The 26676-nt window shown below is 39.4% G+C and overlaps 1 protein-coding gene and 1 pseudogene across 1 annotated transcript; both read right to left on the bottom strand.

The window, feature by feature from the left end:
* Positions 1–200: 200 nt before the first annotated feature.
* On the bottom strand, positions 201–18832 carry LOC148917093 (glutamate receptor 1.2-like; annotated as a pseudogene).
* Positions 18833–21330: 2498 nt separating this feature from the next.
* LOC103343316 (glutamate receptor 1.4-like) lies at positions 21331–25129 on the bottom strand. Its single transcript, XM_089051470.1, has 5 exons — positions 24780–25129; positions 23303–24627; positions 22788–23091; positions 22177–22541; positions 21331–21870 (listed from the first exon to the last, which is right to left on the bottom strand). Exons 1-5 carry the CDS (start codon positions 25126–25128, stop codon positions 21514–21516), a joined length of 2700 nt encoding a protein of 899 aa, XP_088907596.1. The 5' UTR covers position 25129; the 3' UTR covers positions 21331–21513.
* Between the last annotated feature and the right edge of the window lie 1547 nt (positions 25130–26676).

The following is a 26676-nucleotide window of genomic DNA, read 5'->3' as shown; positions in this document are numbered from 1 at the left end:
AGTCCTCTTAGACTCTAATCCCTTGATAATTTGTTGGAGCTAGCGGAAATCGAGATCTATACAGGAAATAAGTTCTTTATCCCGGATTTGCATCTCACCTCTCGAGGAGTGCGATACAGAGAGGTGGTGTATAAGTTCTCCATTACGTCCTTATAAAGGAGTGTAGGATGACTTTTTTAGAGTGCCAATAACAACCCCTGAAAAAAATAGAACACATACCCAAATGTACATTAAGCAAACTGCATGTTACTCCCTCTACAACTTTAGCATTATGACACTACGATTTCTGGCATATAGCTACACCTGCTGCAGTGTTATATATTATGATCTTCCAAAGAAAGGAGCGAAAGTAATTTATATAATTAATAAAGGACATCATGTACGTACAATAGACTAATTTATTCAGTTCCCAATGCTAAATTGGACAGGACTACATCCTTAAACGCTGCAGTTGTCTTCCAATCAATTGCAGTTGCTTTCTAATCAGATTTCTAAATGTTGTGGAGAAAATTAAGAACAAGAAGAGAGCAAAAGCTGAAGAAATCCCAGTAACGAGGAATAAACCACGAAAGCTATAGAGGTCAAGAGTACTGGGACCTGTGGTAGTAGCTTCCTCAGACATAAGAGTTGTTTTTCTAAGAGACCAGGTCTTTTCCATCTCTATAAGCTTTCCTTCTTCTCTCATATGTTCTATTTGTCTTGACATGTCGTGAACCAATTTCGAACCTTTAGGGAAAACCTGAATATGAAAGATGTATGAATAACAAATTAATATATAAGCTTACAAATGCGTAACTTTTTTTCTTGTTTCCTTTTATTTATTAAAATTGATAGTTATTCAAGACTCCTAGGACATCGGTCTATCTTTTAGATTTATGAACAAATACAGTGTTTGCCTTTCCTATATATAAACTAATTATGATGATATATGATTTCAATTTATATCACTTTTAGCAGGAACCATCTTAAGCTTAAACCTTAAAAATTTATATCAATGTTTGTTGCATAATTTTGGTTTTTCTTGTCACCAAGATTGTTTTAATAGACTGATTAATAGAGAGTATATGAGTTAGGCTGACAAGTCACAAGCATGCAATATTCTCAGTGTCCAGAAATTCTCTTGGATATATATATATATATATATATATTCCCCTTCTATTGAGAGATTCTTCAAATAATTTTATTTGAGGGACATCCTCTAAGGTCCGTTACGAATTTTTTTAACGATCCAAACTATCTATTTTTTAAGTATATATTCATAGATCATTTTTGAAAAAAGTTAGACAAATCGGAAACCGTTCCGACATCAAATTATGTTTTACAAAATCATTGATCAAGGTGCTTCAAGAAAGTACTAAAATCTCAATAGTTTCAAATCAAGTTGGCATTTTAATGGGCAGACCATGTTTTGTTGACAGGACCCGCCTGAATTTCCCCCGAAACCGAGGCGGATCCCGTCTTGGTGCCGACATCTCACTGATGCCGGGCCCACTTACTAAAACCCAAGACAATCTACCAAAATTTTGGCAGAGTCTCCCCTGTAAAATGCTCAAACCAACAATAAACAACCTGCAATAATTTACAACAATAAACAATCCAACTGCCAGCATGCTTTTAACATACTACAATCCAACACAAAATGGCCTCCGGCCTCAAGTAGTAGCCTAACATGGGCAATAACAGAGCGTCTACAGAATTTGTTTACAACAAACAGGGGAGTAGAAAGAATTTATACAGACCCTATTAACAGACGACAAGTTCGGAGCTCGTGACTTGCTCGAATGCCTTCAGAGCAACTCATGTGGGGGCGCAAAACAGAAAGATGTGAGTGGACAGAAATAAAGTTTCACTTTAAAACAACATAGTAACCCCACCATGTAAAAATAATGCTCTAGCATGCAGTTTCACAATTCAGAAACCAAAACTCAAACACAAAAATCCCAAAGTCCAAAACATCTCCACATCTCAAGCTCATAACTCATTTCCCAAAATATATGCAACTCTCAACAACCCGTAAATACCCATATATAAATATATATATATATATAGCTAGGACTCTAGTATAGTATATATATACTCCTCTCCATACTAATGTACCGGGGAGACAATCCAACCGGGATTGTTAGGGTACGCAGGATTTCGAACACTAACCCGGCGTGGATGAGTAGTCCAACCGGGGCGGAACTCCATAGCTCACACGCCGGCACTGCCAACGACACGTGTAGCTCACAAATCTCATAACAAGTCCTACGCGCGCAGACAGTATCATCACCCCACCGGCACTTGCCAACGACGTGTGTGATGATACTCAAGCAATATACATACTCTCCCATACGGAGCGACACGTATGGAAAGTGTCTCACACACCGGCACTGCCAACGCCATGTGTGAGACCCGTAATCTCATGGCCTTCCCACCCCACCGGCACCGCCAACGACGTGTGTGGGAAGCCTAGTAACTAGGGAATGGTACTCACCTACCATACTCATATATCTCACAACCATCCATCAAACTCCTATCTTTCCACAAACTCACCACAACAACCTCTCATACTCTATACATAGACAATATAGATAGCCATCCCAAAATCCATATCAACATAATCATCATACTCAAATATATATGTCTATACTCAAAATATATAATCAAATCATCAACCAAAGACTTATTAAATCAAAGTCACCATCATTTAAAGTATATGCACAAAACTTTCATAATTAAAACCATGCATATGCTTAAAACAAAGTCCACTCACAAGTAATCCTAAGCTGCCCGGCCCGTGAGGGTCCCGCATGAGTGATCAATGTATACCTATTCCAAGATACAAATCCTTGATTAACAGCACGTACTTCCAAAACGAAAATTCACTAAAGGAAATACTTAAATCCCCAAATTCCCGGTGCGCTCACGTCCAAAGGAACATCCTAAGGTCCTGATTGGATTCGCTTCCCAATCGCACGGTGATCGCGATTTCTAAACTTCACATTATTGAATCGGAACATCCGGGGCTCCAATTCACGATCCGCGAATTCCTACAGGTTTCTAAGAGTACCTAAATCAACATACTTCAATTTGGAAACGATCCAACGGTCAGAACTTATCGAACCCGGATAACGCACAATATGCGAAATCCGTTCGATAGTCAAACGATATCCAAATTGAGATCCGCGAAATCCTACGCACTCGTGACAGCCTAAGGATCTCAACAGGATGAAAACAACTCACCCACCTTGCCCACGCGCCGCCACACGCGCCGGTGTGTAGAGAGATTTCGGCGAAAATCTCCAAACCAACGCCACCCTTCCAATCCTAGATACTACTCAAGAATGGAGCAACTTTTTCAACTACGGCAACGCCCAATTCGGCAAGTGGCCGAATTTCAAATTGAACCGCCAAAACCTAGGTTTCCAATTCGGTTCCAAACTTCAAATTCGATCCAAACCTACCCCAAAATCAGCTAGAGCATACTGAAAGGATTCAAAACATACCACACTCGACGGAAAATGGCCGGAATCGCTGCGCCGTCGTGGTGAAAATCGGGTGAAAAACCAATGAACCCGTCGCTACCGGAATCGGATTTTCCGGCGGGAAATGGGGTGGGTTATGATCGAGCTTCAATAATAGTCGAACGGAACCGGTCTCTTTTTTCGCTGGAAGAACCAAGAGAGAGAAAGAGAGGGTCGGGAGAGAGAGCGGAGAGAGAGAGAGTGTACGCGGGAGGGAGAGAGAGTGAGGGTAATGTGAAAAATCAGATTTTACCCCAACTTACTTCAAATAATTACGGTCTGCAATCGACAAGTTTTGATCGCCAAAGCTGTTAAATCTCCGATTCAGCCTACCTTTGTCTCAGTTTCAAGACCACCTCGCAACCACACCACTCACGGTCCCAAAATCTTCCGGATCAAAGTGACAAAATCACCCTTAACCCAGAAATAATTTAATATTTTCCCTTAATTAAATTAAATAGGAAAATAAACGGAGTCGGGGTGTTACATTGGTGGATGCACCCCTGATTAGGATAGCTGTACCTTTGGAAGTACTATAGTGCCCTTTATAGGGAGATTGATTGTAACACCCCGACTCCAATTATTTTCCTATTTTAATTAAATTAAGAGAAATTATTAATTTACTCTTGGGTTAAGGGTAATTTTGGTCATTTTCTTATCCGGGAATATTTTGGGACCATGAGTGGTTTGGTTGCGTAGGTGGTACTGAGACGAAACCGTAGACAGGCGGTAGGCTTGAATCGGAGATTTAATGAAGTTTTGGCAATCAAAATAAGCTCGATGGCGGAACGTAATTATTTCGAAAAGTTTGGAGTAAAAATCAGATTTTTCATTTTTACCTCACTCTCTCTCTCTCTCCCGCGTCTCTCTCTCTCCGTTCTCTCCCCGATACCGACTTTCTCTCTCTCGATTCTCTCAACTCCGCCACGGAAAGGGCGGCACCGGTCCTGTCGACTCGTCGTGAAGTCCCGATCACGACCCACCCAATTTCCCGCCGGAAACCTCAATCCCGATGTCGGTTTCGAACGGAAGTTTCCGATCGTTGCGCCCGCCACCCCCATCCGCTTCGTAAAATTGATGGGCTTTCTTCCTCTTTTTACGTGTTCTAGCTGACTGTTGCTTAGGATTGGAACGATTTGGAGGTTTTGGAAGTTAATTTTGAATTAGGTTTTGGCCGGTTTTCAATTTGAAATTTCGGCCAGTTCCCGTCACGAATGGTGGATCTTGTGGCAGTTGAAGAAAGTGATCGACCTTGAGAAGAAGCTAGGCGGAAGGTGAGCGTTGGTGTGAGATTTTCCGTCGCCGAAATTTCTACACACCCACGCGCCGCGCGTGGCGGCGCGTGGGCAAGGCTGGTGAAGTTGCTTTTATCTTGATGAGATCCTCAGGTTGTCACGAGTGCGTAGGATTTTGCGGATCTCAATTCGGATGTCATTTGACTATCGAACGGATTTCGCATATTGTGAGTTATTCAGAGTTCGATAAGTTCTAACCGTTGGATCGTTTCCAAACTGAAGTATGTTGATTTAGGTACTTTTAGAAACCTATAGGAATTTGCGGATCATGAATCGGAGCCCCGGATGTTCCGATTCAATGATTTGAAGTTTGGGAATTCGCGATAACCGTACGATTGGAAGCGATTCCCAAACCTGTAACCGGACCTTAGGATATTCCATTGGACGTACACGCACCGGGAACTTGGGGATTTAAGTATTTCCTTTTGTGAATTTCTATTTTGGAAGTGCGTTATATTAATCAAGGGTTCGTATCTCGAAATAGGTACTTCGTCGATCATTCAGCAGGCAGGACCCTCTCGGGGCCGGGCAGCTTGGGATTATTTGTGAGTGGACTTTGTTTTAAGCATATGCATGGTTTTATTGATAAAAGATTTGTGCATATATTTTAAATGGTAAATGTGATTTAATAAGTATTTGGTTGAGGGATTTGGATATTCTTATACGTATTGGCAATATATTTTGAATATGGATATATTTGAGTATGATGAATATGTTGATATGAATTTTGGGATGTCTATCTATATTGCCTATGTATAAAGTATGAGAGGATGTCGTGGTGAGATTGTGGAAAGACATGAGTTTAAGGGTTGGTTGTGAGATATATGAGTATGTTATGTGAGTACCATTCCCTAGTTATTGGACTTCCCATACACGTCGTTAGCAGTGCGGTGGGGTGGGAAGGCCATGAAATTGTGGGTCTCACACATGTCGCTTGGCGAGTGCGGTGTGAGACACTTCCCACGTGTCGTGGCGGCCGCATGGGAAGAGTATGTATATTGCTTAGTATTATCACACACGTCCATTGGCGGCCGGTGGGGTGATGATACTCTGCGCACGTAGGACTTGTTATGAGATATGTGAGCTACTGTGTCGCTGGCGCCGCGCAGTGAGCTATGGAGTTCCGTCCCCTGTTGGACTACTCATCCTCGGACGCCGGTTAGTGTTCGAATCTGCTGCACCTAACAATCCCAGTTGGATTGTTTCCTACATTAGTATGGAGAGAAGTATATATTATATTATAGTTATAGTTATAAATATAGATATATATATATATATATATATGTGGTTACGGGTTGATGAGAGTTGCATATTTTTGGGAGTAGAGTTGTGGTTTTGAGATTTGGAGATTTATTGGATTTTGGGATGACGTGTTTTGAGTATTTGGTTTATGAATTGTGAAACTGCATGCTAGAGCATTATTTTTACACGGTGGGGTTATTATGTTGTTTTAAAATGCAAACTTTATTTTTGTGCACTCACATATTTCTGTTTTGCGCCTGTGCAGAGTTGCTTTTAAGCGTTCGAGCAGGTTGTGAGCTCCAAACATTTCATCTGTAGATAGGACTTGTGTAAATTCCTTTTACTCAATTTGTTGTAAACAAATTCTTAGATGCTCATATCGCCCATGTTAGGTTGTTACTTGAGGCCGGATGCCACTTTATTTTGGATTGTTGTATGTTGAAAGCATGCTGTGCAGTTGGGATTTATATTATGTAAATTATGCAGGTTGAATATTGTTGGGTTTGAGCATTTTACGGGGAGACTCACCAAAATTTTGGTAGGATGTCTTGAGTTTTTAGTAAGTGGGCCCGGCATTGGTGTGATGTCGGCACCAAAACGGGTCCGCCCTTTCAGGGAAATTCAGCGGGTCCTGTCATTGATAGCAGATATTCTTCTCGTCTTTTACAAGAATCATGACAGATCCTGGTATTATTCATATTGGGATAAGACAATAAGCAAATAATGCATGGGGGTGCTCCAACTTTACCAATCTACATTAGTGCGAGTATAAATGTCACATCCGGGACCGGCTCCCAGTAGCACGATATTGTCCGCTTTGGGCCCCCTCTCTGCCCTCACGGTTTTGTTTCTAGGAGCTCACGATCAACTTCTCAGTGGGTCACCCATCCTGGGATTGCTCTAGCCTCTAATTCGCTTAACTGGAGTTCCTCGACTCCAAAGCCAGTGAGCTCCCAAAAGGCCTCGTGCTAGATAGATGCGGGTGTGCACATATAAGGCACATCACCTCTTCTCCGTTGGTCGATGTGGGATCTTACAATCCACCCCTCAAGGGCCCGACGCCCGCTGCACACTCGCACCACATGGCAGAGTGGCTCGATACTAAGCCGACAGACCCGCCAATTTCCTAACCCGAGGCGAACCCTACGGACACCCCGGCATCACACCCACGCCGGGTTCACTCCTTAAAACTATGTCCTCATTTACCAGAGAGGATTAAGGGCACGAGACTTTCTGCCAAAATTTCGTGAGTCTCCCCTGTAAATTGAACATTTCCCCAAAATTTCCACCTGCATAAAACACATTTTATAACCCAACCGGCAGCACGCACAATATAATCTCATGCAATTTACAAATGGCCTCCGGCCTTCAAAAGATTCTTGCAGAACTACCCACAATGTTTTTAAAATAACTTAATGCATCAAACATGCATATAATAAATTCAAAATCTATTTATGCACACCTTCACTCACTTAGTCCCCAGGACAAGCCTCAATTCAACCAAGTTTCGGGACCAACAACGAGGTCCAAACCAAACTCAATAAGACCACCTAAGTGGAGTCTAATATGTGGCTGCACCTAGTAACTTCAGGCTGCCTACGTACCCTACTAAGGGATCAAGCCACACGTAGCTCTTTCGTATCTATCCTGGCTCCTAATATCAAATAAACCATTACAGCCATACAAATTCATACCTTCTAGGATTTATTCATCACAACTCACCAAGTACAATCACAATATCTCCCCATGCGCCGGAACATTCAAAGTTACGTATGGGACGTATCCGCACGCCGGATAAACCTACGACACGTGAGAACTCATCAACATATTATAATTTTAGGACCATCCAACGGTCCCAACCTAGCGAACTCGGAAAATACGCGATATGCGATATCCGTTCGGAACTCTAACGGTATCCAAAATGAGATCCGAGCACACCTATGCGCCGTGACATCGAGAGGATCATAGTGGGACAAAATGCCCCTCATTTCACGCCCGGCGCGCGTGGGTGTCCAAAGCGATATCGCATCACCGGAAAACTTCCAAATCGAGAGCCAAGACTCCTACCCTAGGTAATACACCTAATTTGGAGTCACTTTTGTTCTTGGGCATACCCCAAAAACTGACCGGAAGTGGCCGGAATCTCCCCTCAAAATCTGGCCAAAACCCAATTCGTAAATCGAGTTGCCTACGCTACAAATTGATCAATTCCTACCCAACAGGCAGCTAGAGCTCGGAAAATAGATGAGAAACCATACCTCACTTGCCGGAATCGGTGGTCGGACGACGGAGAACGGCCGGCGGTTTCGCGAAACCGAGCTTTTTCTTCGATTTTTCGAAATCCTGACGGCCGGCGAGACCTGGGGTAGGAAGGGACGGCGGCTCGGTCATTTTGGTACCGCCCCGCAAGTTTGGTGGCCGGACGAGAGCACGGCCGGCCAAAACGTGGCCGGCTTTTCCAGCCGCCGCGAACCCAAGGAGAGAGAGGGAGACGCGGGAGAGAGAGAGAGAGACGGGGCAGCCGTCTTTTAACCAAAAACCTATTTCAAAATATTTACGATTTTGCCACTGGTGATGTTTTACCCAGAACTTCTTCTAAATCCGATTCGAGCCCACTAGTGTCTAGGAACTCATTTCACGTGTTTCACGCAACGTACAACCGAATTTTAAATTCCTTTCGGATAAGAAAAGGACTAAAATACCCCTATCCCACGGGTAAATTCTTAATTCCACTTAAATAAATTAAAACATGGGATAAATTTGGGGTCGGGGTGTTACAATAAATTTGGGATTTAAAGACGATTCCCTTTTTAATTTCACACTAATTTCCCGAAATCTCATAGACGACCTAGTACTTGCTTGGGTTATGTATAAATCTTTCCCTTATTGCTTTTGATTATTATGTCAATAATATAGATTTTGCTTTCGGAAAACAAGAGATTAAAGAAAAAACTGCATTTCACTCCTATACTTAACAAAAGAGAAGCAAGCATATTGCTTATAAGTGACTTTTATCTGTTTGTAAAATCACGATTTCACACAGCTCCCGTACAACCTCAGCGACTACAATGGGGAGCAATATCTAGTTCTACATACCATAATACTTAGCTTCATGCACTATCTGTATACTGCTTTTCTTGGTTTTCATTGGAAACTTTGTGAGAGAAGAACTTCCTTACACGTTGCAGCTTTTCTCGAACCCGATATCTAAATCTGAATTTTTTAGCGGCATACCATTTTTCTTTGAGAGGAAATATTATGAATATGAAAAGAGCAAAAGCTGAAGAAACCCGAACGAGAAATAAACCACGAAAGGTATGTACGTTTAGAGGATTGGGATCACTCGTTGTGTTGTCAAACATGGGAATTGTTCTCTTATTAAACCAGACCTTCTCCATCTCTATAAGCTTTCCCTCTTCTCTCATTCGTTGAATTTGCATTGAAATATCATGGACCAATTTCGAACCTTTAGGGAAAACCTGCATATACAAAAAAAGATGAACAACGAACTAATCAGTTGCTTAAGTAAAGTACATGCACTTAATTGTCAGAATCAGAAATACAAGGATCAAATTGGAAAATCTTAAAAAACTACAGAAACTATAAATGTTAAGATGTTATGTGGCCAAAATATCATGCTTAATGTTGAGACCCGCCCACTTTCAAATCGGGCGGACCCCGTCTTGGTGCCGACATCACACCGATGCCGGGCACACTTACTAAAAACCCAAGACATCCTACCAAAATTTTGGCAAAGTCTCCTCTGTAAAATGCTCAAACCCAACAATATTTAACCTGCATAATTTACATAATATAAATCCCAACTGCCAAGATGCTTTTAACATACAACAATCCCAAAATGAAGTCGCCTCTGGCCTCAAGTAACAACCTAACATGGGCGATAACAGAGCATCTAACAGAATTTGTTTATAACAAACAGTTGAGTAGAAGGAATTTACACAAATCCTATCTACGGATGAAATGTTTGGAGCTCGCAACCTGCTCGAACGCTTCCAAAGTAACTACTGCTGGGGCGCAAAACAGAAATATGTGAGTGGACAAAAATAAAGTTTGCACTTTAAATCAACATAATAACCCCACCATGTAAAAATAATGCTCTAGCATGCAGTTTCACAATTCAGAAACCAAAAACTCAAAACACATTATCCCAAAGTCCAATACATCTCCACATCTCAAATCCACAACTCATTTCCCAAAGATATGCAACTCTCATCAACCCGTAACACACACATAAATATATATATATATAATATATAATATATACTTCTCTCCATACTAATGTACCGGGAAACAATCCAACTGGGGATTGTTACGTGGATTTCGAACACTTACCCGCGTGGGATGAGTAGTCCAACCGGGGGACGAAACTCCATAGCTCACACGCCGGCACGCCAACGACACGTGTAGCTCACAAATCTCATAACAAGTCCTACTACAGACAGATCATCACCCCACCGCACCGCTAACGACGTGTGTGATAATACTAAGCAATATACATACTCTTCCCATACGCTGGCACTACCAACGACACGTATGGGAAGTGTCTCACACACCGGCACTGCCAACGACATGTGTGAGACCCACAATCTCATGGCCTTCCCACCCCACCGGCACTGCCAACGACGTGTGTGGGAAGCCTAGTAACTAGGGAATGGTACTCACCTAACATACTCATACGTCTCACAACCATCCCTCAAACTCATATCTTTCCACAATCTCACCACAACAACCTCTCATACTCTATACATAGACAATATAGATAGTCATCCCAAAATCCATATAAACATATTCACCATACTCAAATATATATCCATACTCAAAATATATTGCCAATACGCATAAGAATATTCAAGTCCATCAACCAAATAATTATTAAATCAAAATCTCCATTTTAAATATATGCACAAATCTTTCATCAATAAAACCATGCATATGCTTAAAACAAAGTCCACTCACAAATAATCCCAAGCTGCCCGGTCCCGAGAGGGTCGTGCCTACTGCGAATGGTCGACCGACGTACCTATTTCGAGATACGAACTCTTGATTAATATAACGCACTTCCATAATAGAAATTCACAAAAGGAAATACTTAAATCCCCAAGTTCCCGGTGCGTGTACGTCCAAAGGAATATCCTAAGGTCCGGTTACAGGTTTGGGAATCGCTTTCAATCGGACGGTTATCGCGATTCCCAAACTTCAAATTATTGAATCGGAACATCCGGGCTCCGATTCACGATCCGCGAATTCCTATAGGCTCCTAAGAGTACCTAGATCAACCTACTTCAGTTTGAAAACGATCCAACGGTTAGAACTTATCGAACCCGGATAACGTACAATATGCGAAATCCGTTCGATAGTCAAACGACATCCAAATTGAGATCCGCAAAATCCTACACACTTGTGGCAACCTAAGGATCTCATCAAGATAAAAAGCAACTTCACCAGCCTTGCCCACGCACCGCCACACTCGCCGGCAGCGTGTGGGTGTGTAGAGAAATTTCCGGTGACGGAAAATGTCCAAATCACAAGCCACCCTTCCAATCCTAGATACTACTCTACGAATGGAGCATCTTTTTCAACTACGGCAACGTCCAATTCGGACGGCAAGTGGCCGGAATTTCATATTGAAAACCGGCCAAAACCTAGTTTTCAAAATCGTGAATCTAAACTGCAAATCGATCAATTCCTATGCAATAGCCAGCTAGAACTCAGAAAATGGATGAGAAACCTCACCTTACCCGTCGGAAATGGTGGCTGGAGGAGAGAGATCGAGCGCTGTGAAGTTCTCAGCGATTTTTCTGCATTTTCCGGTGGATTGCGACGATTCCCGGAGTGGAGATGGGTCGGGAAGAGACAAGGAGGAGATGGCGGTTCAATGGGACCCTTCTCGTCGGACGGGGTGGTCGGAAGTGGTGGCGGTGTGGTGGTTTCTGTTGAGTGAACAAGAATAGGAGGAGAAATCGCAGAGGGAGGAGACGCGGGAGAGATAGAGAGAGAGAGAGAGAGAAATGAGGGGTAAAAATGAAAAATCTGATTTTACCAAATTTTTCGAAAATAATTACTTCCGCCACCGAACTTATTTTGATCGCCAAAACTTCATTAAATCTCCGACTCAAGCCTACTTTGTCTATTGTTTCGTCCTCGCACCACCTCGCAACCAAACCACTCGTGGTCCCAAAATCTTCCAGGATAAGAAAATGACCAAAATTACCCTTAACCCAAGAGTAAATTAATATTTTCTCCTAATTAAATTAAAAATAGGAAATAATTGGAGTCGGGGTGTTACAAATGTTGCTAGTTTTAGCGGAAATACAACATATGATTGATGCATAACTTAATTTAAGGGAGGTTACTCACAAAGCCAAAACCATTGGTGCTAGTGCTAGATTCGGGTTTAATCATGGAGTAGCCAGTAGGATAGTGTGCAAGGAAGATCTTCATGTATGGAACCTCGTCAACTATAGTAGAGACACCACCATGCTTACTTCCTCTTGATAAAGCGTCAGCATATTCTTCAACCGAATTACAGGGTTTAAGACCTTTGAAATTCAAGTTCTTTACCACTCCCTAGGTGACTGAACGTGATTGGTAACCTATATAGTTTCCTCTTGAGTTTAATCGTATTTGGTTAACGGTCATAATTGATGTCAGAGTTGCTGTGTAACTGGAAGTCAATATAAGCACAGCAAACACCCATATGATCACTACAAACTTTGTTAAATTGTTTAACAACTTCTCTCCTGCAACAGAATCAAGACTGATCGTCAACTACAGCATCTCTAATCGTAATTTGAGTTCGTTCTTTCATCTGAATGGAATTTGAGTGAACAAGGAATCATTTTGAATTAAGAGAATTCAGTCAGAAAAACATAATTCATAATGCTACTCTTTCTCATATCTGTGTGATAATTAATCAGAAAACACAAGGGTTGAATAAAAGAAACTGAAAACTATTTAGCAGTAAACTTGAATAATTGAAAGAAGTAGTGAGATATCGTGCACTTACTATGAGCAAACACAAGGGTTGAGAAGGCAAACCATAATATGGTTCCGATTTGCTGCGAAGGTGTGCCTTGGAATTCTGGGTTGACAGGATGCTCAATTACCCACACAACGAAACCGATCAAGATAAAGAAACCCGCACTTGTGATCTAGAGATCTGCGAAAGGGGTTTCAAGAAAAACCACATGTCTTCATTTTCATTTGATACTAGCATCCCCACACCTAAGTCAGTATATGGTATTGTAAAACCAACATACTGAGATCTTTCCGATGTGATCGTGGTATCCCCAACAACAGCATCGAATGTCTAGTTAATATGCATTCCCCAATGTGCAAAAGTGTGTGGCAGGAAAACGAAAAATTAAAAATTAGAAAGATTAAATCATTAAAATGTAATATAATGAGATGCAAATCTATTTTTGCATTACAAGTTACTAGCATACAATTACAGATGTATTTATCCAACATAATATTTATATTCCACCTGATATAAATTTTTAATTTCAAATTAAGCATACCTGGAGAACAACTTGGTGAACAAGATCATTGTAACTTGGATTAGCGCCAATCGAAAATGGAACGAAGTCATATTTAACTTCATACGGCAACCCTCTAATTGCAGCCTCAAATACGTCTATGCAGAAGCCTGTGAAATATGTTCGATTGGTTTGAGTATCATGGTTCTTAAGCACAAGTTCGTTGAACCCTTTTTTCACTGGAACGCCAACTCTTAGTTTTATTTCGGAACTATTACTCAATTGCATCTTCGAACCTCTTGGGATGGTTGATGATCCTCCAGGCCATATGATTGTTTCAAGATCGTTGGTAGAAAGTAAATTTCTTCATATTGGTAGGAATCTCTTGTGCTTTTCTTCACATGGCCAAAATCCAACCCTTCGTTCCCCTTTTCCTATGACATTCACAATCTCAAATGCACTTGAAACTAGCTTCCCGTTTGGATATTGAATTTCTTCACCGCTTAAACCCTTAAACCTTGTTTGCAATATCTCTTGAAGAAGCAGAAGTCCATGTTTGGAGGATGTAATATTGTTTAAATTCACTAGGTTCAATCTGTAGAAGTCCAGGTCCTCTCAACTGCTTCAGCTAGAGTCCAAGTTGCATCATATGCCCAAATTCCATCTGGGGTTACCGCACTTACTACTATTTTAGGATCTGATAACAGTATGATGTGCTGACACGTGTACTTGCTGAGGTGACTAGTCTGTTAGCTCTTCACGTGTTTGTTAATCTGATTAGTTACTCTTGTTAGTCTAATTAGTTATTCTGTTAAGCTCAGATTAGTGAAGGAGTCATTGTTACACAGCTATATAAGCTTGTGATTAGTTCATTTCATTATCATGTAAGAAAACACTTCTGAGAAATATACAGAGCTTTACCTTTCTTTCATTTCTCTCTCTAAACCTAGATCTGAAATACTTTCTTTCCACCATGGTTATCATGGTATCAGAGCTTCGGCTCATCGATTCCTGATATTTTACGCTTCCGCTCCACAATCTCATAGCCCGCCTACTTGTATCACCACTAATTTCATTTTCGAGCTCTCAAATTGCAACAATGGCGAATCAGCTGGCTGCTTGCGGTCCAGTTTGCTCATATTTTCGGCGATTCTGCAATTGTTGTTCGCCAATCTTCTTCGTGTGCTCTTCTTCTTGACTCGGTGATGAATTCACCTATGGTATGCCTGATATTCCTCTTCTTGACTCGATTCGGTCTTATTCAATTATGCTGTCTATGATTTCTTGAAGCACACAGCATACTTCTAAATTCTTGAAGCACGAAGCACGTCTCTAAGATCTCTTTGAAGCACGAAGCACTTATCTGAGATTTCTTTGAAGCACTAAGCTCTTTTCTTGAAGATCTGAATAATCTGATCTACCTGTTGAAGCGCTACTTTCTGATTTGTTAAAGCACAAAGCAATATTTGATTCTTAATTTGTTGCCACACAATTGTTGAAACACAAGGCAAATATGACTTTTTCTGTCAAAAATTGACGGTCTCTTAGGAGTCATTACTATTCGACTCAATGATGATAATTTTGTGAAATGGAATTATCAATTGCAATCTGTCCTTCAAGGCTATGATCTATATGGTCACTTTGATGGCACCTCTGTGTGTCCACCTAAATATGTTGTTACTGAATCTGAGGGAGTAACTACTGAGATTTCTGAGGACTATCGACATTGGCTTCAACTGGATAAGGCTTTGCTTAGCCTACTCATTGCTACGCTATCAGATGATGCCATTGAATATGTAGTTGGGTGTAAATCTGCACAAGAAGCTTGGTTGAGTCTCACTGATCGATATGCCTCTGTCTCAAGAGCTCGCATCAATCAACTTAAAACAGAGTTCTATACCATTCACAGAGGAGGGGATTCTATAGATAAATTTTTACTTAGGCTAAAGCATATTCGAGACCAACTCTCTACAGCAAGTATCAAGCTCTCTGATGATGATATAATCATTGCAGCCTTAAATGGTCTACCACCTGAGTTTGACATCATTAAGACTGTCTTGGTGGCTCGTGACACACCAATATCACTTAAGGACTTCCGAGCATATCTCTTAACTGCCGAGAAGAATATTGAGTCACGCATAATGCTATGCATCATAATATGACTGGTTTGCTCAGTGTTGAATATGGTTCATCGTCTCATGCTCAAGCTCCTGCTCAGCATTAGCTTACCGCTTCTATTGTTGGGACACTAACTGCTCATCCACCCTCTTATTCTTCTGTACGGGCTTAATGGTTTCAAGACTTCTGCACACACTGCCTAATGTGCCATCATCTTCGTCACACAGCCTTTTCACTTCATGGGTCCTCTTCTCGCTTCACTCCTAGAGGACGGGTCTAGGTGGTCGGTTCTCTCTAATAATCGAGGCGTTTTTCACCAGTGGTCGAATCACCCATCCCGAATGCCAAATATGTAACAAGAGAGGTTATACAGCTCCAAACTGTTATTATCGAATTCCAGAGAGTTCTTCTTCTCCTGTACTTGAATGTCAGATATGTGGAAAGAAGGGTCACATCGCATTGAACTGTTACCACAGGTCCAATTTCACCAACAAGGCACTTGGACTCTAGTTCCTCCTCCTTCTCATACAAACATTGTTGGGTGCAAGTGGATTTTTAAAGTTAAAAAGAATGCAGATGGTACTATTTCTCGATATAAGGCCAGGCTTGTAGCACAAGGGTTTAGTCAAGAATATGGTCTAGATTATGACGAAACATTCAGTCCCGTGGTTCGACATACTACAGTTCGTTTGATTTTGGGTCTGCAGTTCAATTTCAATGGAAATTACGTCAACTAGATGTTAAGAACGCCTTTCTTCATGGCGAGCTCCAAGAAGAAGTCTTCATGAAGCAGCCTCAAGGCTTTGTTGATCCTACATATCCTGATTTTGTCTGTAAACTTCAGAAGTCCCTATATGGCTTAAAACAAGCTCCTCGTGCATGGAATGCCAAATTTAAAGGATATTTACCTACTCTGGGTTCACAGTGTCTCCTTCTGATCCAAGCCTTTTTATCAAGAAAACTTCTTCTGATATTCTTATTCTTTTATTGTACGTTGATGACATCATCCTCACAGGATCTAATCCTGCCCTTGTCAACTCTGTTATTCGTGATCTTGGGGAAGTATTTGAACTCAAGGATATGGGTCAGCTCAAATATTTTCCTGGTCTTGAGATTCACTATCAGGCTAATGGCAATATGTTTGTCAATCAAGCTAAGTATGCTAAGGATTTAATCAAGAAGGCTGCCATGGATACGTGTAAACCTTGTAGTACACCCTCCAAACCTCATCAGCAAGCTTTGACAACGGATGGTCTTGCTCTTAGTGATCCTACATTGTATCGCAGTATTGTTGGGGCCCTACAATATTTAACCTTCACTCGTCCGACATAGCCTTTGCATTAATACCGTCTGTCAGTTCATGCATAATCCCACCGATGTTCATTTTGGTTTTGTCAAAAGAATTCTCCGGTATCTGCAAGGTACTTACAACATGGGATCGCTTTCCCGCACTATGCTTCTTCCGCCTATTGTGATGCCGAATGGGCTGGTGACCCAAACACTCGTCGATCCACCACCGTTATGCAGTTTTTCTTGGCCATAATCCAATCTCTTGCGTTAAAAGCAAGCTTCAGTTTCCCAAGCTCCACAGAGGCTGAATATTGAGCTCTTGCTCATTGTGCTGCAGAGATTTCATGGATTAGACAGATGTTATGCGATTTACATATGGTTATTCCTGAAGCTCCAGTTTTACAAAGTGATAACTTGTCCGCCTTTAGCACTAAGTGCTAATCCGGTACTTCATTCTCGTATCAAGCATATGGATATCGATTTCCACTTCATTCGGGAGAAAGTTCAAAACAAAGATCTCATTGTTCAATATGTTTCTACTGATGAGCAAGTGGCTGATATTCTTACCAAGGGTCTTCATAGTCCTCGCTTGTCAAACACTCGTGGCAATCTCGCCTTGGCTCACCCCCACTGAGATTGAGGGGATGATAACAGATGATGTGCTGACACGTGTACTTGTTGAGGTGGCAAGTCTGTTAGCTCTTCACGTGTTTGTTAACTGATTAGTTACTCTTGTTAGTCTAATTAGTTATTCTGTTGAGCTCAGATTAGTGAAGGAGTCATTGTTACACAGCTATATAAGCTTGTGATTAGTTCATTTCATTATCATGTAAGAAAACACTCTGAGAAATATACAAAGCTTTACCTTTCTTTCATTTCTCTCTCTAAACCTAGATCTGAAATACTTTCTTTCCACCATGGTTATCAGGATCCTGCATGTAAAATATCCTCCTCAATCTTGAAGTAAGATTGTGGAGGCGGGTTGATGCTGGAGTATAAGACTTCAAACCAAGCACTCCTTGCGTTGACTCAATTACAGATGGGTCCATGGAAGAATGCAAGAAATTCATGCTAGTTGATGTCATGATCCAAGCATACCCTTCATTCAGTAGGCCTAACTTTTTTGCATTCAAGAAAAGGCGAGGAACAAGAAAATGTGATACATGCACCACAAATACCGTGCCTTCAACTTCGTGAGGTTGGAGCTTTCAATGATCTGTTCATCTCTGAGGAGGCAGCAATGCAACTTTATATAGAACAGTCACATTTGCTTCTTCAAAGGAGTTGATAAAAATGGAATGATGTCTTTCCCATAATCTGTGTTCTCATATAGAAGGATGACAGCCTCCATTTGAACATTTCAATAAGGCCACTGATTGCCGTAACTTGAGAAGTTTCATCTTGTGCGATCTCAACAAAGAAGGATATTCGCCAGAGCACCAAAGGACTAGTACGAAGTTCAGAAAGTGACAATACAGGGACTTTAGCTTCTTCTCCTAACTCTGCCAATAGGTTTGCTTCCATTCTTGTTTGTGCACCAATTATTGCTTCCACTTTGATCTCATCCAAAAGATTTAGAGCTGGATTTTGTTGAGGATCGTGAGTAGAGTTTAAGATAAAAGTATATAATGATAGTTTATTATAATTTTTTATTTATTTATTACAATCATTATAACAAAGTTTAGAAAGAAAATTAATTTTATACTACAAAAACTAAAATATTAATATGTGGCTTACCAGCTGATAAAGCATGCAGAGCTTTTCCTTTGGAATCTCTGGTGTGTAGAATTACTCTTGTGCTGTAGTTATTATGCAGACGGTAGAAATCAGACAGGGCTGTTGAAATGCAGCTGAGAATAATCTTTCCTTCCCTTGACCCCATATCAAGAATCACACCAACATGAACCTCTTCCACAACAATATTGGGACTGCCATCAATTTCAGCACACAAGAGACCTAGAAGGCTAGACAATCGGGGTTTTAAATAGAAAATCTCTTAACAAAAAGGACTTCGAAAAATCACTCACATAGTATGCATTTTAATGGAAAATTAAAATTAAAGGAAGTCATCCAATAAAAAAAATGTTTTTTTTTTTTTATTCTCAAATTGTCCTATCAGATACTTTTTCACTATTTTTATTTTTTGAATATGTTTTCCAATTAATCTACCAGACGCATTTTCAAATCCTGAAAATGCAAATTCATTTTCTTGTTTTCATTCTCATAAAATATTCTCCGAAAACATTATACCAAATAGGCAATCAATATAGAAATAGGATACCTGAAAATTAATTTTGCATAACCTCACAATAAATAAAATAAAACAACCAACATAATTAAATAAATCAAAACAGTTAAATTTTTAAAACCTTTTTAAAATTCCAACAGTCTCCAATCCTCTGATTTAAGGAAGGCTTCATTATTCACACTCTCTGAGCTTTTTCAGCCTGAGTGCTTTGCCTTGTGTGAGCATGCACCAGTATCTCAGTAAATTTCATTTCCCACAGTTGACACAAACAAGTGAAGGTTGATTCTTGCCAAGTTGATTTGCAATGTCACGCAGCTCATAAAACATAATCTGTTATTAGATTGCCTGAAAAAGAGAGAGTATGTAAGGTAAGGGGCTTTGACAGAACCAATAAGCTCCAAGATTGATAAATTTCTGAAGTAGAAGAATCGGCTCTTGTTTTTTATTAATAAAATTTATCATTCGTAAATACATACACAAGTATACATTGAGCATATGTGACTCAGAATGTAAATTACACAAGAATTATATACAATGTTTTAAATCGCTATTGTGTAACGTGTCGCATATGTATATCTATTTACTTATTTATATATGAATGCATATGCAAAGTTTAGAAAGGGTACTCACAAAGCCAAAACCATTGGTAATAGGCTTGGGTTTAATCATAGAGTAACTAGCAGAATACTTTGCCAATACACCATGGAAACCTATGTAGTTTGCTTATGGGTTATATTGTATCTGTTTAAAAGGCTTGAGAGTCGGGACACAGCACCTACTGTTCGGAATCGGATACCTTTAAAAGAACGTAATTTATTTTATTAGCATAACAATGCTCTACATGGTCGAAATTTGTCGAAAAATATTGGTAGCATGATAGCGAGACAATCCTCCAAATTGTCCTTTTTGTACCACACCAGACTTCTTTAATTTAATCTGCATTTCTTCTTCTTTATAAACAAGTTTATCAACTCATGTGCTCTTGCTCTGTTGTTCTTTCTTTTAACAAGCTTATCTTCCTTTTTTTTCTTTTATTGCTGCAGCAGACAATGCGTTTACATCGAAATCACAAAATGTGTCGATGATAGTTATGAGTGTTAGTCGAACGACGAATGCATGGATTATCATCGTTATAGAAACAAGCTAAAACGAGGGGTGGTAACTAATTTATCTTAATTTTCAAATTAATAGCTATATGTATGCACTTGTGTTTTTCAAATACTGGAACTTCACCTGTGTTGATCCTTTGGCCTCCACATACCAATCTTCATATTGCTCAAGCCAAATCGAGACGACCCGGTTTTCATTTTCTTGGTCCTGTCATTTCTTCCTCCCAACACAACCCTCCTCTTCCGAATCTTCCTAATGCCCAATAATTCACTCAGGCCACCCACGTGGAAGAAGAAGAAGACCCTTTGCCCTCCCTTGTATAAATACCACATACTCATATCTGATCTGATGATGAAATGGTAGTGCTCAAGGACATGGGCGGAACTACAGTACTGTAGTCCAATGAGGTTTTTGGGATAAAAAATATTAAACATGTATATTTTTTTTTCTTTCAAATTCAATTCTTTATGAATTTAGTTGCAGGGCAACAATAAAAATACACATTAAAATAAGTACACTTTCAATTATGTTGTTGAACATATTTTCATTTTGATAATATATGGTTTTTGGTTGCATTTAATATATGTATTTGTCTTCGGTTAAAGGTGATTGGAAATTCCAAAAAGCTTGTAGCTCAAATTAGTCAAGAACATTTACCCTTGTCTAAGTTTCAATTTTTCATCCCCCAATATCGCATGTATCGAAAGAATTTTTAATTAATATTGAAAATTAGTCAATTGAACTATAAACTAGCGTGATCTATATATGATTTAAAGTTTTATTTCTACAAAGGCAATAATCATAGGTGATCTTCACCAATCAACCTTAGTGCTCGTATAAATTTGGGATTTAAAGACGATTCCCTTTTGAATTCGCACTGATTTCCCGAAATCTCATAGACGTACTTGCTTGGGTTATGTATAAATCTTTCCCTTATTGCTTTTGATTATTATGTTAATAATATAGATTTTACTTTCGGAAAACAAGAGATTAAAGAAAAAACTGCATGTCACTCCTATACGTAGCAAACGAGAAGCAAGTATATTGCTTATAAGTGACTTTATCTGTTTGTACAATATATACTAATAAACACAACCTTAGCATTGCAAAATAACGATTTCACACAGCTCCCGTACAACCACAGCAACTATAATGGGGAGCAATATCTAGTTCTACATACCTTAATACTTAGCTTCATGCACTGTCTACTGGTTTTCTTCGTTTTCATTGGAAACTTTGTGAGAGAAGAACTTCCTTACACGCTGCAGCTTTTCTCGAACCCGATATCTAAATCTGAATTTCTTCACGGCATACCATTTTTCTTTGAGTGGGATTATTATGAATATGAAAAGAGCAAAAGCTGAAGAAACCCCAGTAATGAGAAATAAACCACGAAAGGTATGTAAGTTTAGAGTATTGGGATCACTCGTTGTGTTGTCAAACATGGGAATTGTTCCCTTATGAAACCAGACCTTCTCCATCTCTATAAGCTTTCCCTTTTCTCTCATTCGTTGAATTTGCATTGACACATCATGGACCAAATTCGAACCTTTAGGGAAAACCTGCATTGACATATCATGCTTACTTCCTGATTTTCTGCTTTTCTCCATATAGTTTTGATTTGCAATGCATATGTGTAATTAAATGGATGGACATAATCATAAACCTCTTTTCACGTCAATTTTCCATCTATAGCCACATTTGACATATGTGCACTTAATTGTCAGAATCAGAAATACAAGGATCAAATTGGAAACTATAAATGTTAAGATGTTATGCGGCCAAAATATCATGCTTAATCTTGCTAGTTTTAGCGGAAATACAACATATGATTAATGTATAACCTAAATTTAAGGGAGGTTACTCACAAAGCCAAAACCATTGGTGGTAGATTCGGGTTTAATCATGGAGTAGCCAGTAGGATAGTGTCCAAGGAAGATCTTAATGTACGGAACCTCGTCAACGATAGCAGAGACACCACCATGCTTACTTCCTCTTGATAAAGCGAGAGCATATTCTTCAACCGTCTTATAAGAACGTTTGAATTTTATGTTCGCTACCCCTTGCCGACTGATTAATGAATGGTAACCTATATTTCCTCTTGAGTTTAATTGTATTTGGTTAACTGTCATAATTGATGTCAGAGTTGCTGTGTAACTGGAAGTGAATATAAGCACAGCAAAACCCCATACGATCACTACAAACTTCGCTAAATTGTTTAACAACTTCTCCCCTGCATCAAAAAGACAAAATTTCATTTCCAGGTGATCTTAGCAAATCAACTCTAAACTAATTCAAGACTGATGGTCAACTATATTCGTGATTTGAGTTCGTTCTTTCATCTGAATTAAGAGAATTTGAGTGACTAAAAGTGAACAAGGAATCATTTTGAATTAAGACAATTCAGCCAGAAAAATATAATTGAATAAACCTGAATAATTGAATAATTGAAAGAAGCAGTGAGATATCGTGCACTTACTATGAGCATACACAAGGGTTGAGAAGGCAAAGCATAATATGGTTCCGATTTGCTGCGAAGGTGCGCCTTGGAATTCTGGGTTGACAGGACGCTCAATTACCCACACAACGAAACCGGTCAAGATAAAGAAAACCGCACTTGTGATCCAAAGATCTGCCGAAAGAGGTTTCAAGAAAAACCACATGCCTTTATTTTCATTTGATACTAGCATCCCCACACCTAAGTCAGTATATGGTATTGTAAAACACACATTCTGAGATCTCTCCGATGTGATCGTGGTATCCCCAACAACAGCATCGAATGTCTAGTCAAAATACATTCCCCATTATGCAAAAGTGTGTGGCAGGAAAACGGAAAATTAAAAATTAGAACGATTAAATAATCAAAATGTAATATAATGAGATGCAAATCTATTTTTGCATTACAAGTTACTAGCATACAATTACAGATGTATTTATCCAACATAATATTTATATTCCACCTGATATAAATTTTTAATTTCAAATTAAGCATACCTGGAGAAAAACTTGGTAAACAAGATCATTGTAACTTTCATTAATGCCAACCGGAAATGGAATGAAGGTATAATTTACTTCATACGGCAATGCTCTAATTGCAGTCTCGAATACGTCGATGCAGAAGCCAGTGAAATATGTTCGATTGGTTTGATTATCATGTTTCATATGCACAAGTTCGTTGAACCCTATTCTCACTGGAACTCCAACTCTTAGTTTTATTTTGGAACTATTACTCAATTGCATCTTTGAACCTCTTGGGATGGTTGATGATCCTCCAGGCCATATGATTGTTTCGAGATCGTTGGTAGAAAGTAAATTTCTTCTGTTATTAAGTGGGTAGGAATCTCTTGTGTGTTTTTCTTCACATGGCCACAATCCAACCCTTCTTTCCCCTTTTCCTATAACATTCACAATCTCAATTGCAGTTGAAACTAGCTTCCCATTTGGATATTGAATTTCTTCACCGCTTAAACCCTTAAACCTTGTTTGCAATATCTCTTGAAGAAGCAGAAGTCCATGTTTGGAAGATGTAATATTGTTTAAATTCACTAGGTTCAATCCTGTAGAAGTCGAGGTCCTCTCAACTGCTTCAGCTAGAGCCCAAGTTGCATCATATGCCCAAATTCCATCTGGGGTTACCGCACTTACTTCTATGTTAGGATCCTGCATGTAAAATATCCTCCTCAATCTTGAAGTAAGATTGTGGAGGCGGGCTGATGCTGGAGTATAAGACTTCAAACCGAGCACTCCTTGAGTTGACTCAATTACAGATGGGTCCATGGAAGAATGCAAGAAATTCATGCTAGTTGATGTCATGATCCAAGCATACCCTTCACTCAGTAGGCCTAACTTTTTTGCATTCAAGAAAAGGCGAGGAACAAGAAAATGTGATACATGCACCACAAATACCGTCGTCTTCAACTTTGTGAGGTTGCGGAGCTCTTCAATGATCTGTTCATCTGCTGAGGAGGCAGCAATGCAACTTTTATATACAATAGTCACATTTGCTTCTTCAATGGAGTTGATAAAAAATGGAATGATGTCTCTCCCATAATCTGTGTTCTCATATAGAAGGATGACAGCCCTCCATTTGAACATTTCAATAAGGCCACTGATTGCTGTAACTTGAGAAGTTTCATCTTGTGTAATCTCCACAAAGAAGGGATATTCGCCAGGAGCACCGAAAGGACTAGTACGAAGTCCAGAAAGTGACAATACAGGGACTTTAGCTTCTTCTCCTAACTCTGCCAATAGGTTTGCTTCCATTCTTGTTTGTGCACCAATTATTGCTTCCACTTTGATCTTATCCAAAAGATTTAGAGCTGCATTTGGTTGAAGATCGCAACTAGAGTTTAAGATAAAATTATATAATGATAGTTTCTTAAAATTTTTTATTATTATAATCATTATAACAAAGTCTAGAAAGAAAATTAATTTTATAGTAGAAAGACTAAAATATTAATATGTGGCTTACCAGCTGATAGAGCATGTAGAGCTTTTCCTTTGGAATCTCTGGTGTGCAGAATTACTCTTGTGCTGTAGTTATTATGCAGATGGTAGAAATCAGACAGGGATGTTGAAATGCAGCTGAGAATAATCTTTCCTTCCCTTGACCCCATATCAAGAATCAGACCAACATGAACCTCTTCCACAACAATATTGGGACTGCCATCAATTTCAGCACACAAGAGACCTAGGAGGCCAAACAAGGTCAGGCACAGGATGATTTGCTTCTTCTCTTGAAACTCCATATACACAAGAGACCAACTTAATTTCTGCTTCTCTATTGTTTGGTTTAACACCTGATCAGTATCGTCTTGCATATATATAATGCTTCTTCATATGTTAATTAATTAGCGCTACCTCGCCCGAGAATATTAATTTATATTAGTTAAATAAAATGCTGTCTAAGGAGGAAAACTATCACTATCATGATACCGTTACTTCTCTTTAATTAGTGAGAGGGGCTGTGGACTGCAAGACATAAGAAATTCCAGTGATTAGGAAATTCCAGAAAGCAACGTCCAATGCAAACACAAGCTGATAGCTTTTGATACTAGTCGTGGCCAGCTAGTCATGGAAAATACTAGTTTTGTATCATAATTCCAACTCACAAGGTTGGAAAAGTATATACAACCGAGTATAGTTTTCATTGGTCAAGCACTATAGTTTTCCGACTTTTCATAAGTTGGAATTGGATGGCATATGCTGCTGCTTACCTAAAGAGTTCAGAAATACATGGTCCTATAATCAATTAGTATCTAGCATACTATTTTTCTTCAAAGAAATATTTGATACGTACAGAGAGAATCAATCTATAAACGTGCGTAAATTTGAAATGAACACTATCATGTGGGGCTAGTGTCAAACAATTCTCAACACTTATAGATTACCAAGCAGATGTATGAGATATCGTTTAAGTTTAAATTCACACTGAATCAAAGCATAAATGATGAAAGACTGGTTGCTGACAGTGTTGCTTCCTTTATTTGAAGTGGTGATTTAACTTTTGCTTTCAATTTCAATATAATTTTAAGCCCCTGATATTTTTTTTTTTTTTTTTTTTTGAATGAGACAGGAAGAAAAATCTGAAAATTTTGTGGTTCAGATTGTGAGAACTAGGAATCCATATTGAAAGCAATGTAACAGATATTACTCCATCTTTCTATCCAACAATGGTATTCTCCAACAAGGGACAAATATGGTTGACCCATTCCGAGTCAATGACATATACTTTTTTTGTTGTTTTTTGAGTAAAGCCATTCCTTAACACTTGAATAACATCTTTTGCACAAATTTTCCAGCACTAGTGGGGCCAGTAGAATTGGACCAATTCAAAGCTGTCAAATTACATAGTAGTATACAAGGAAAATATTTCCCTCCTTACCATGTAAGTAGAAGCTTTCTATATTCTTGCTAATAAGAAACGAGTGATAAGGTGCATAAATTTATCTTTTTGTATAATTTTGATTAATTACTTTTGATATGTGTCAAACTATAATTCGCAAAAAGGAAGAATATCTCCTTATAGTGAAAGAGGCAAGCAGTATCTAGTATACTATTTGATACTAGTCGTGGCCAGCTAGTCTTGGAAAATACTAGTTTTGTATCAAAATTCCAACTCACAAGGTTGGAAAAGTATATACAACCGAGTAGAGTTTTCATTGGTCAAGCACTGTAGTTTTCCGACTTTTCATAAGTTGGAATTGGATGGCATATGCTGCTGCTTACCTAAAGAGTTCAAAAATACATGGTCCTATAATCAATTAGTATCTAGCATTGTCACATCCCGACCCCCATCAGAACGATATTGTCTGGGCCCTCTCGCCCTCACGGTTTTGTTTCGAGCTCACGAGCAACTTCGCATGCGG

Source organism: Prunus mume, linkage group LG5, assembly GCF_029339155.1.
Source record: "Prunus mume cultivar Tortuosa linkage group LG5, ASM2933915v1, whole genome shotgun sequence".
Classification (NCBI taxonomy): Eukaryota; Viridiplantae; Streptophyta; class Magnoliopsida; order Rosales; family Rosaceae; genus Prunus; species Prunus mume.
The sequence above is the reverse complement of the archived record's forward strand: the minus strand, read 5'-3'. Positions and strand labels throughout refer to the sequence as shown.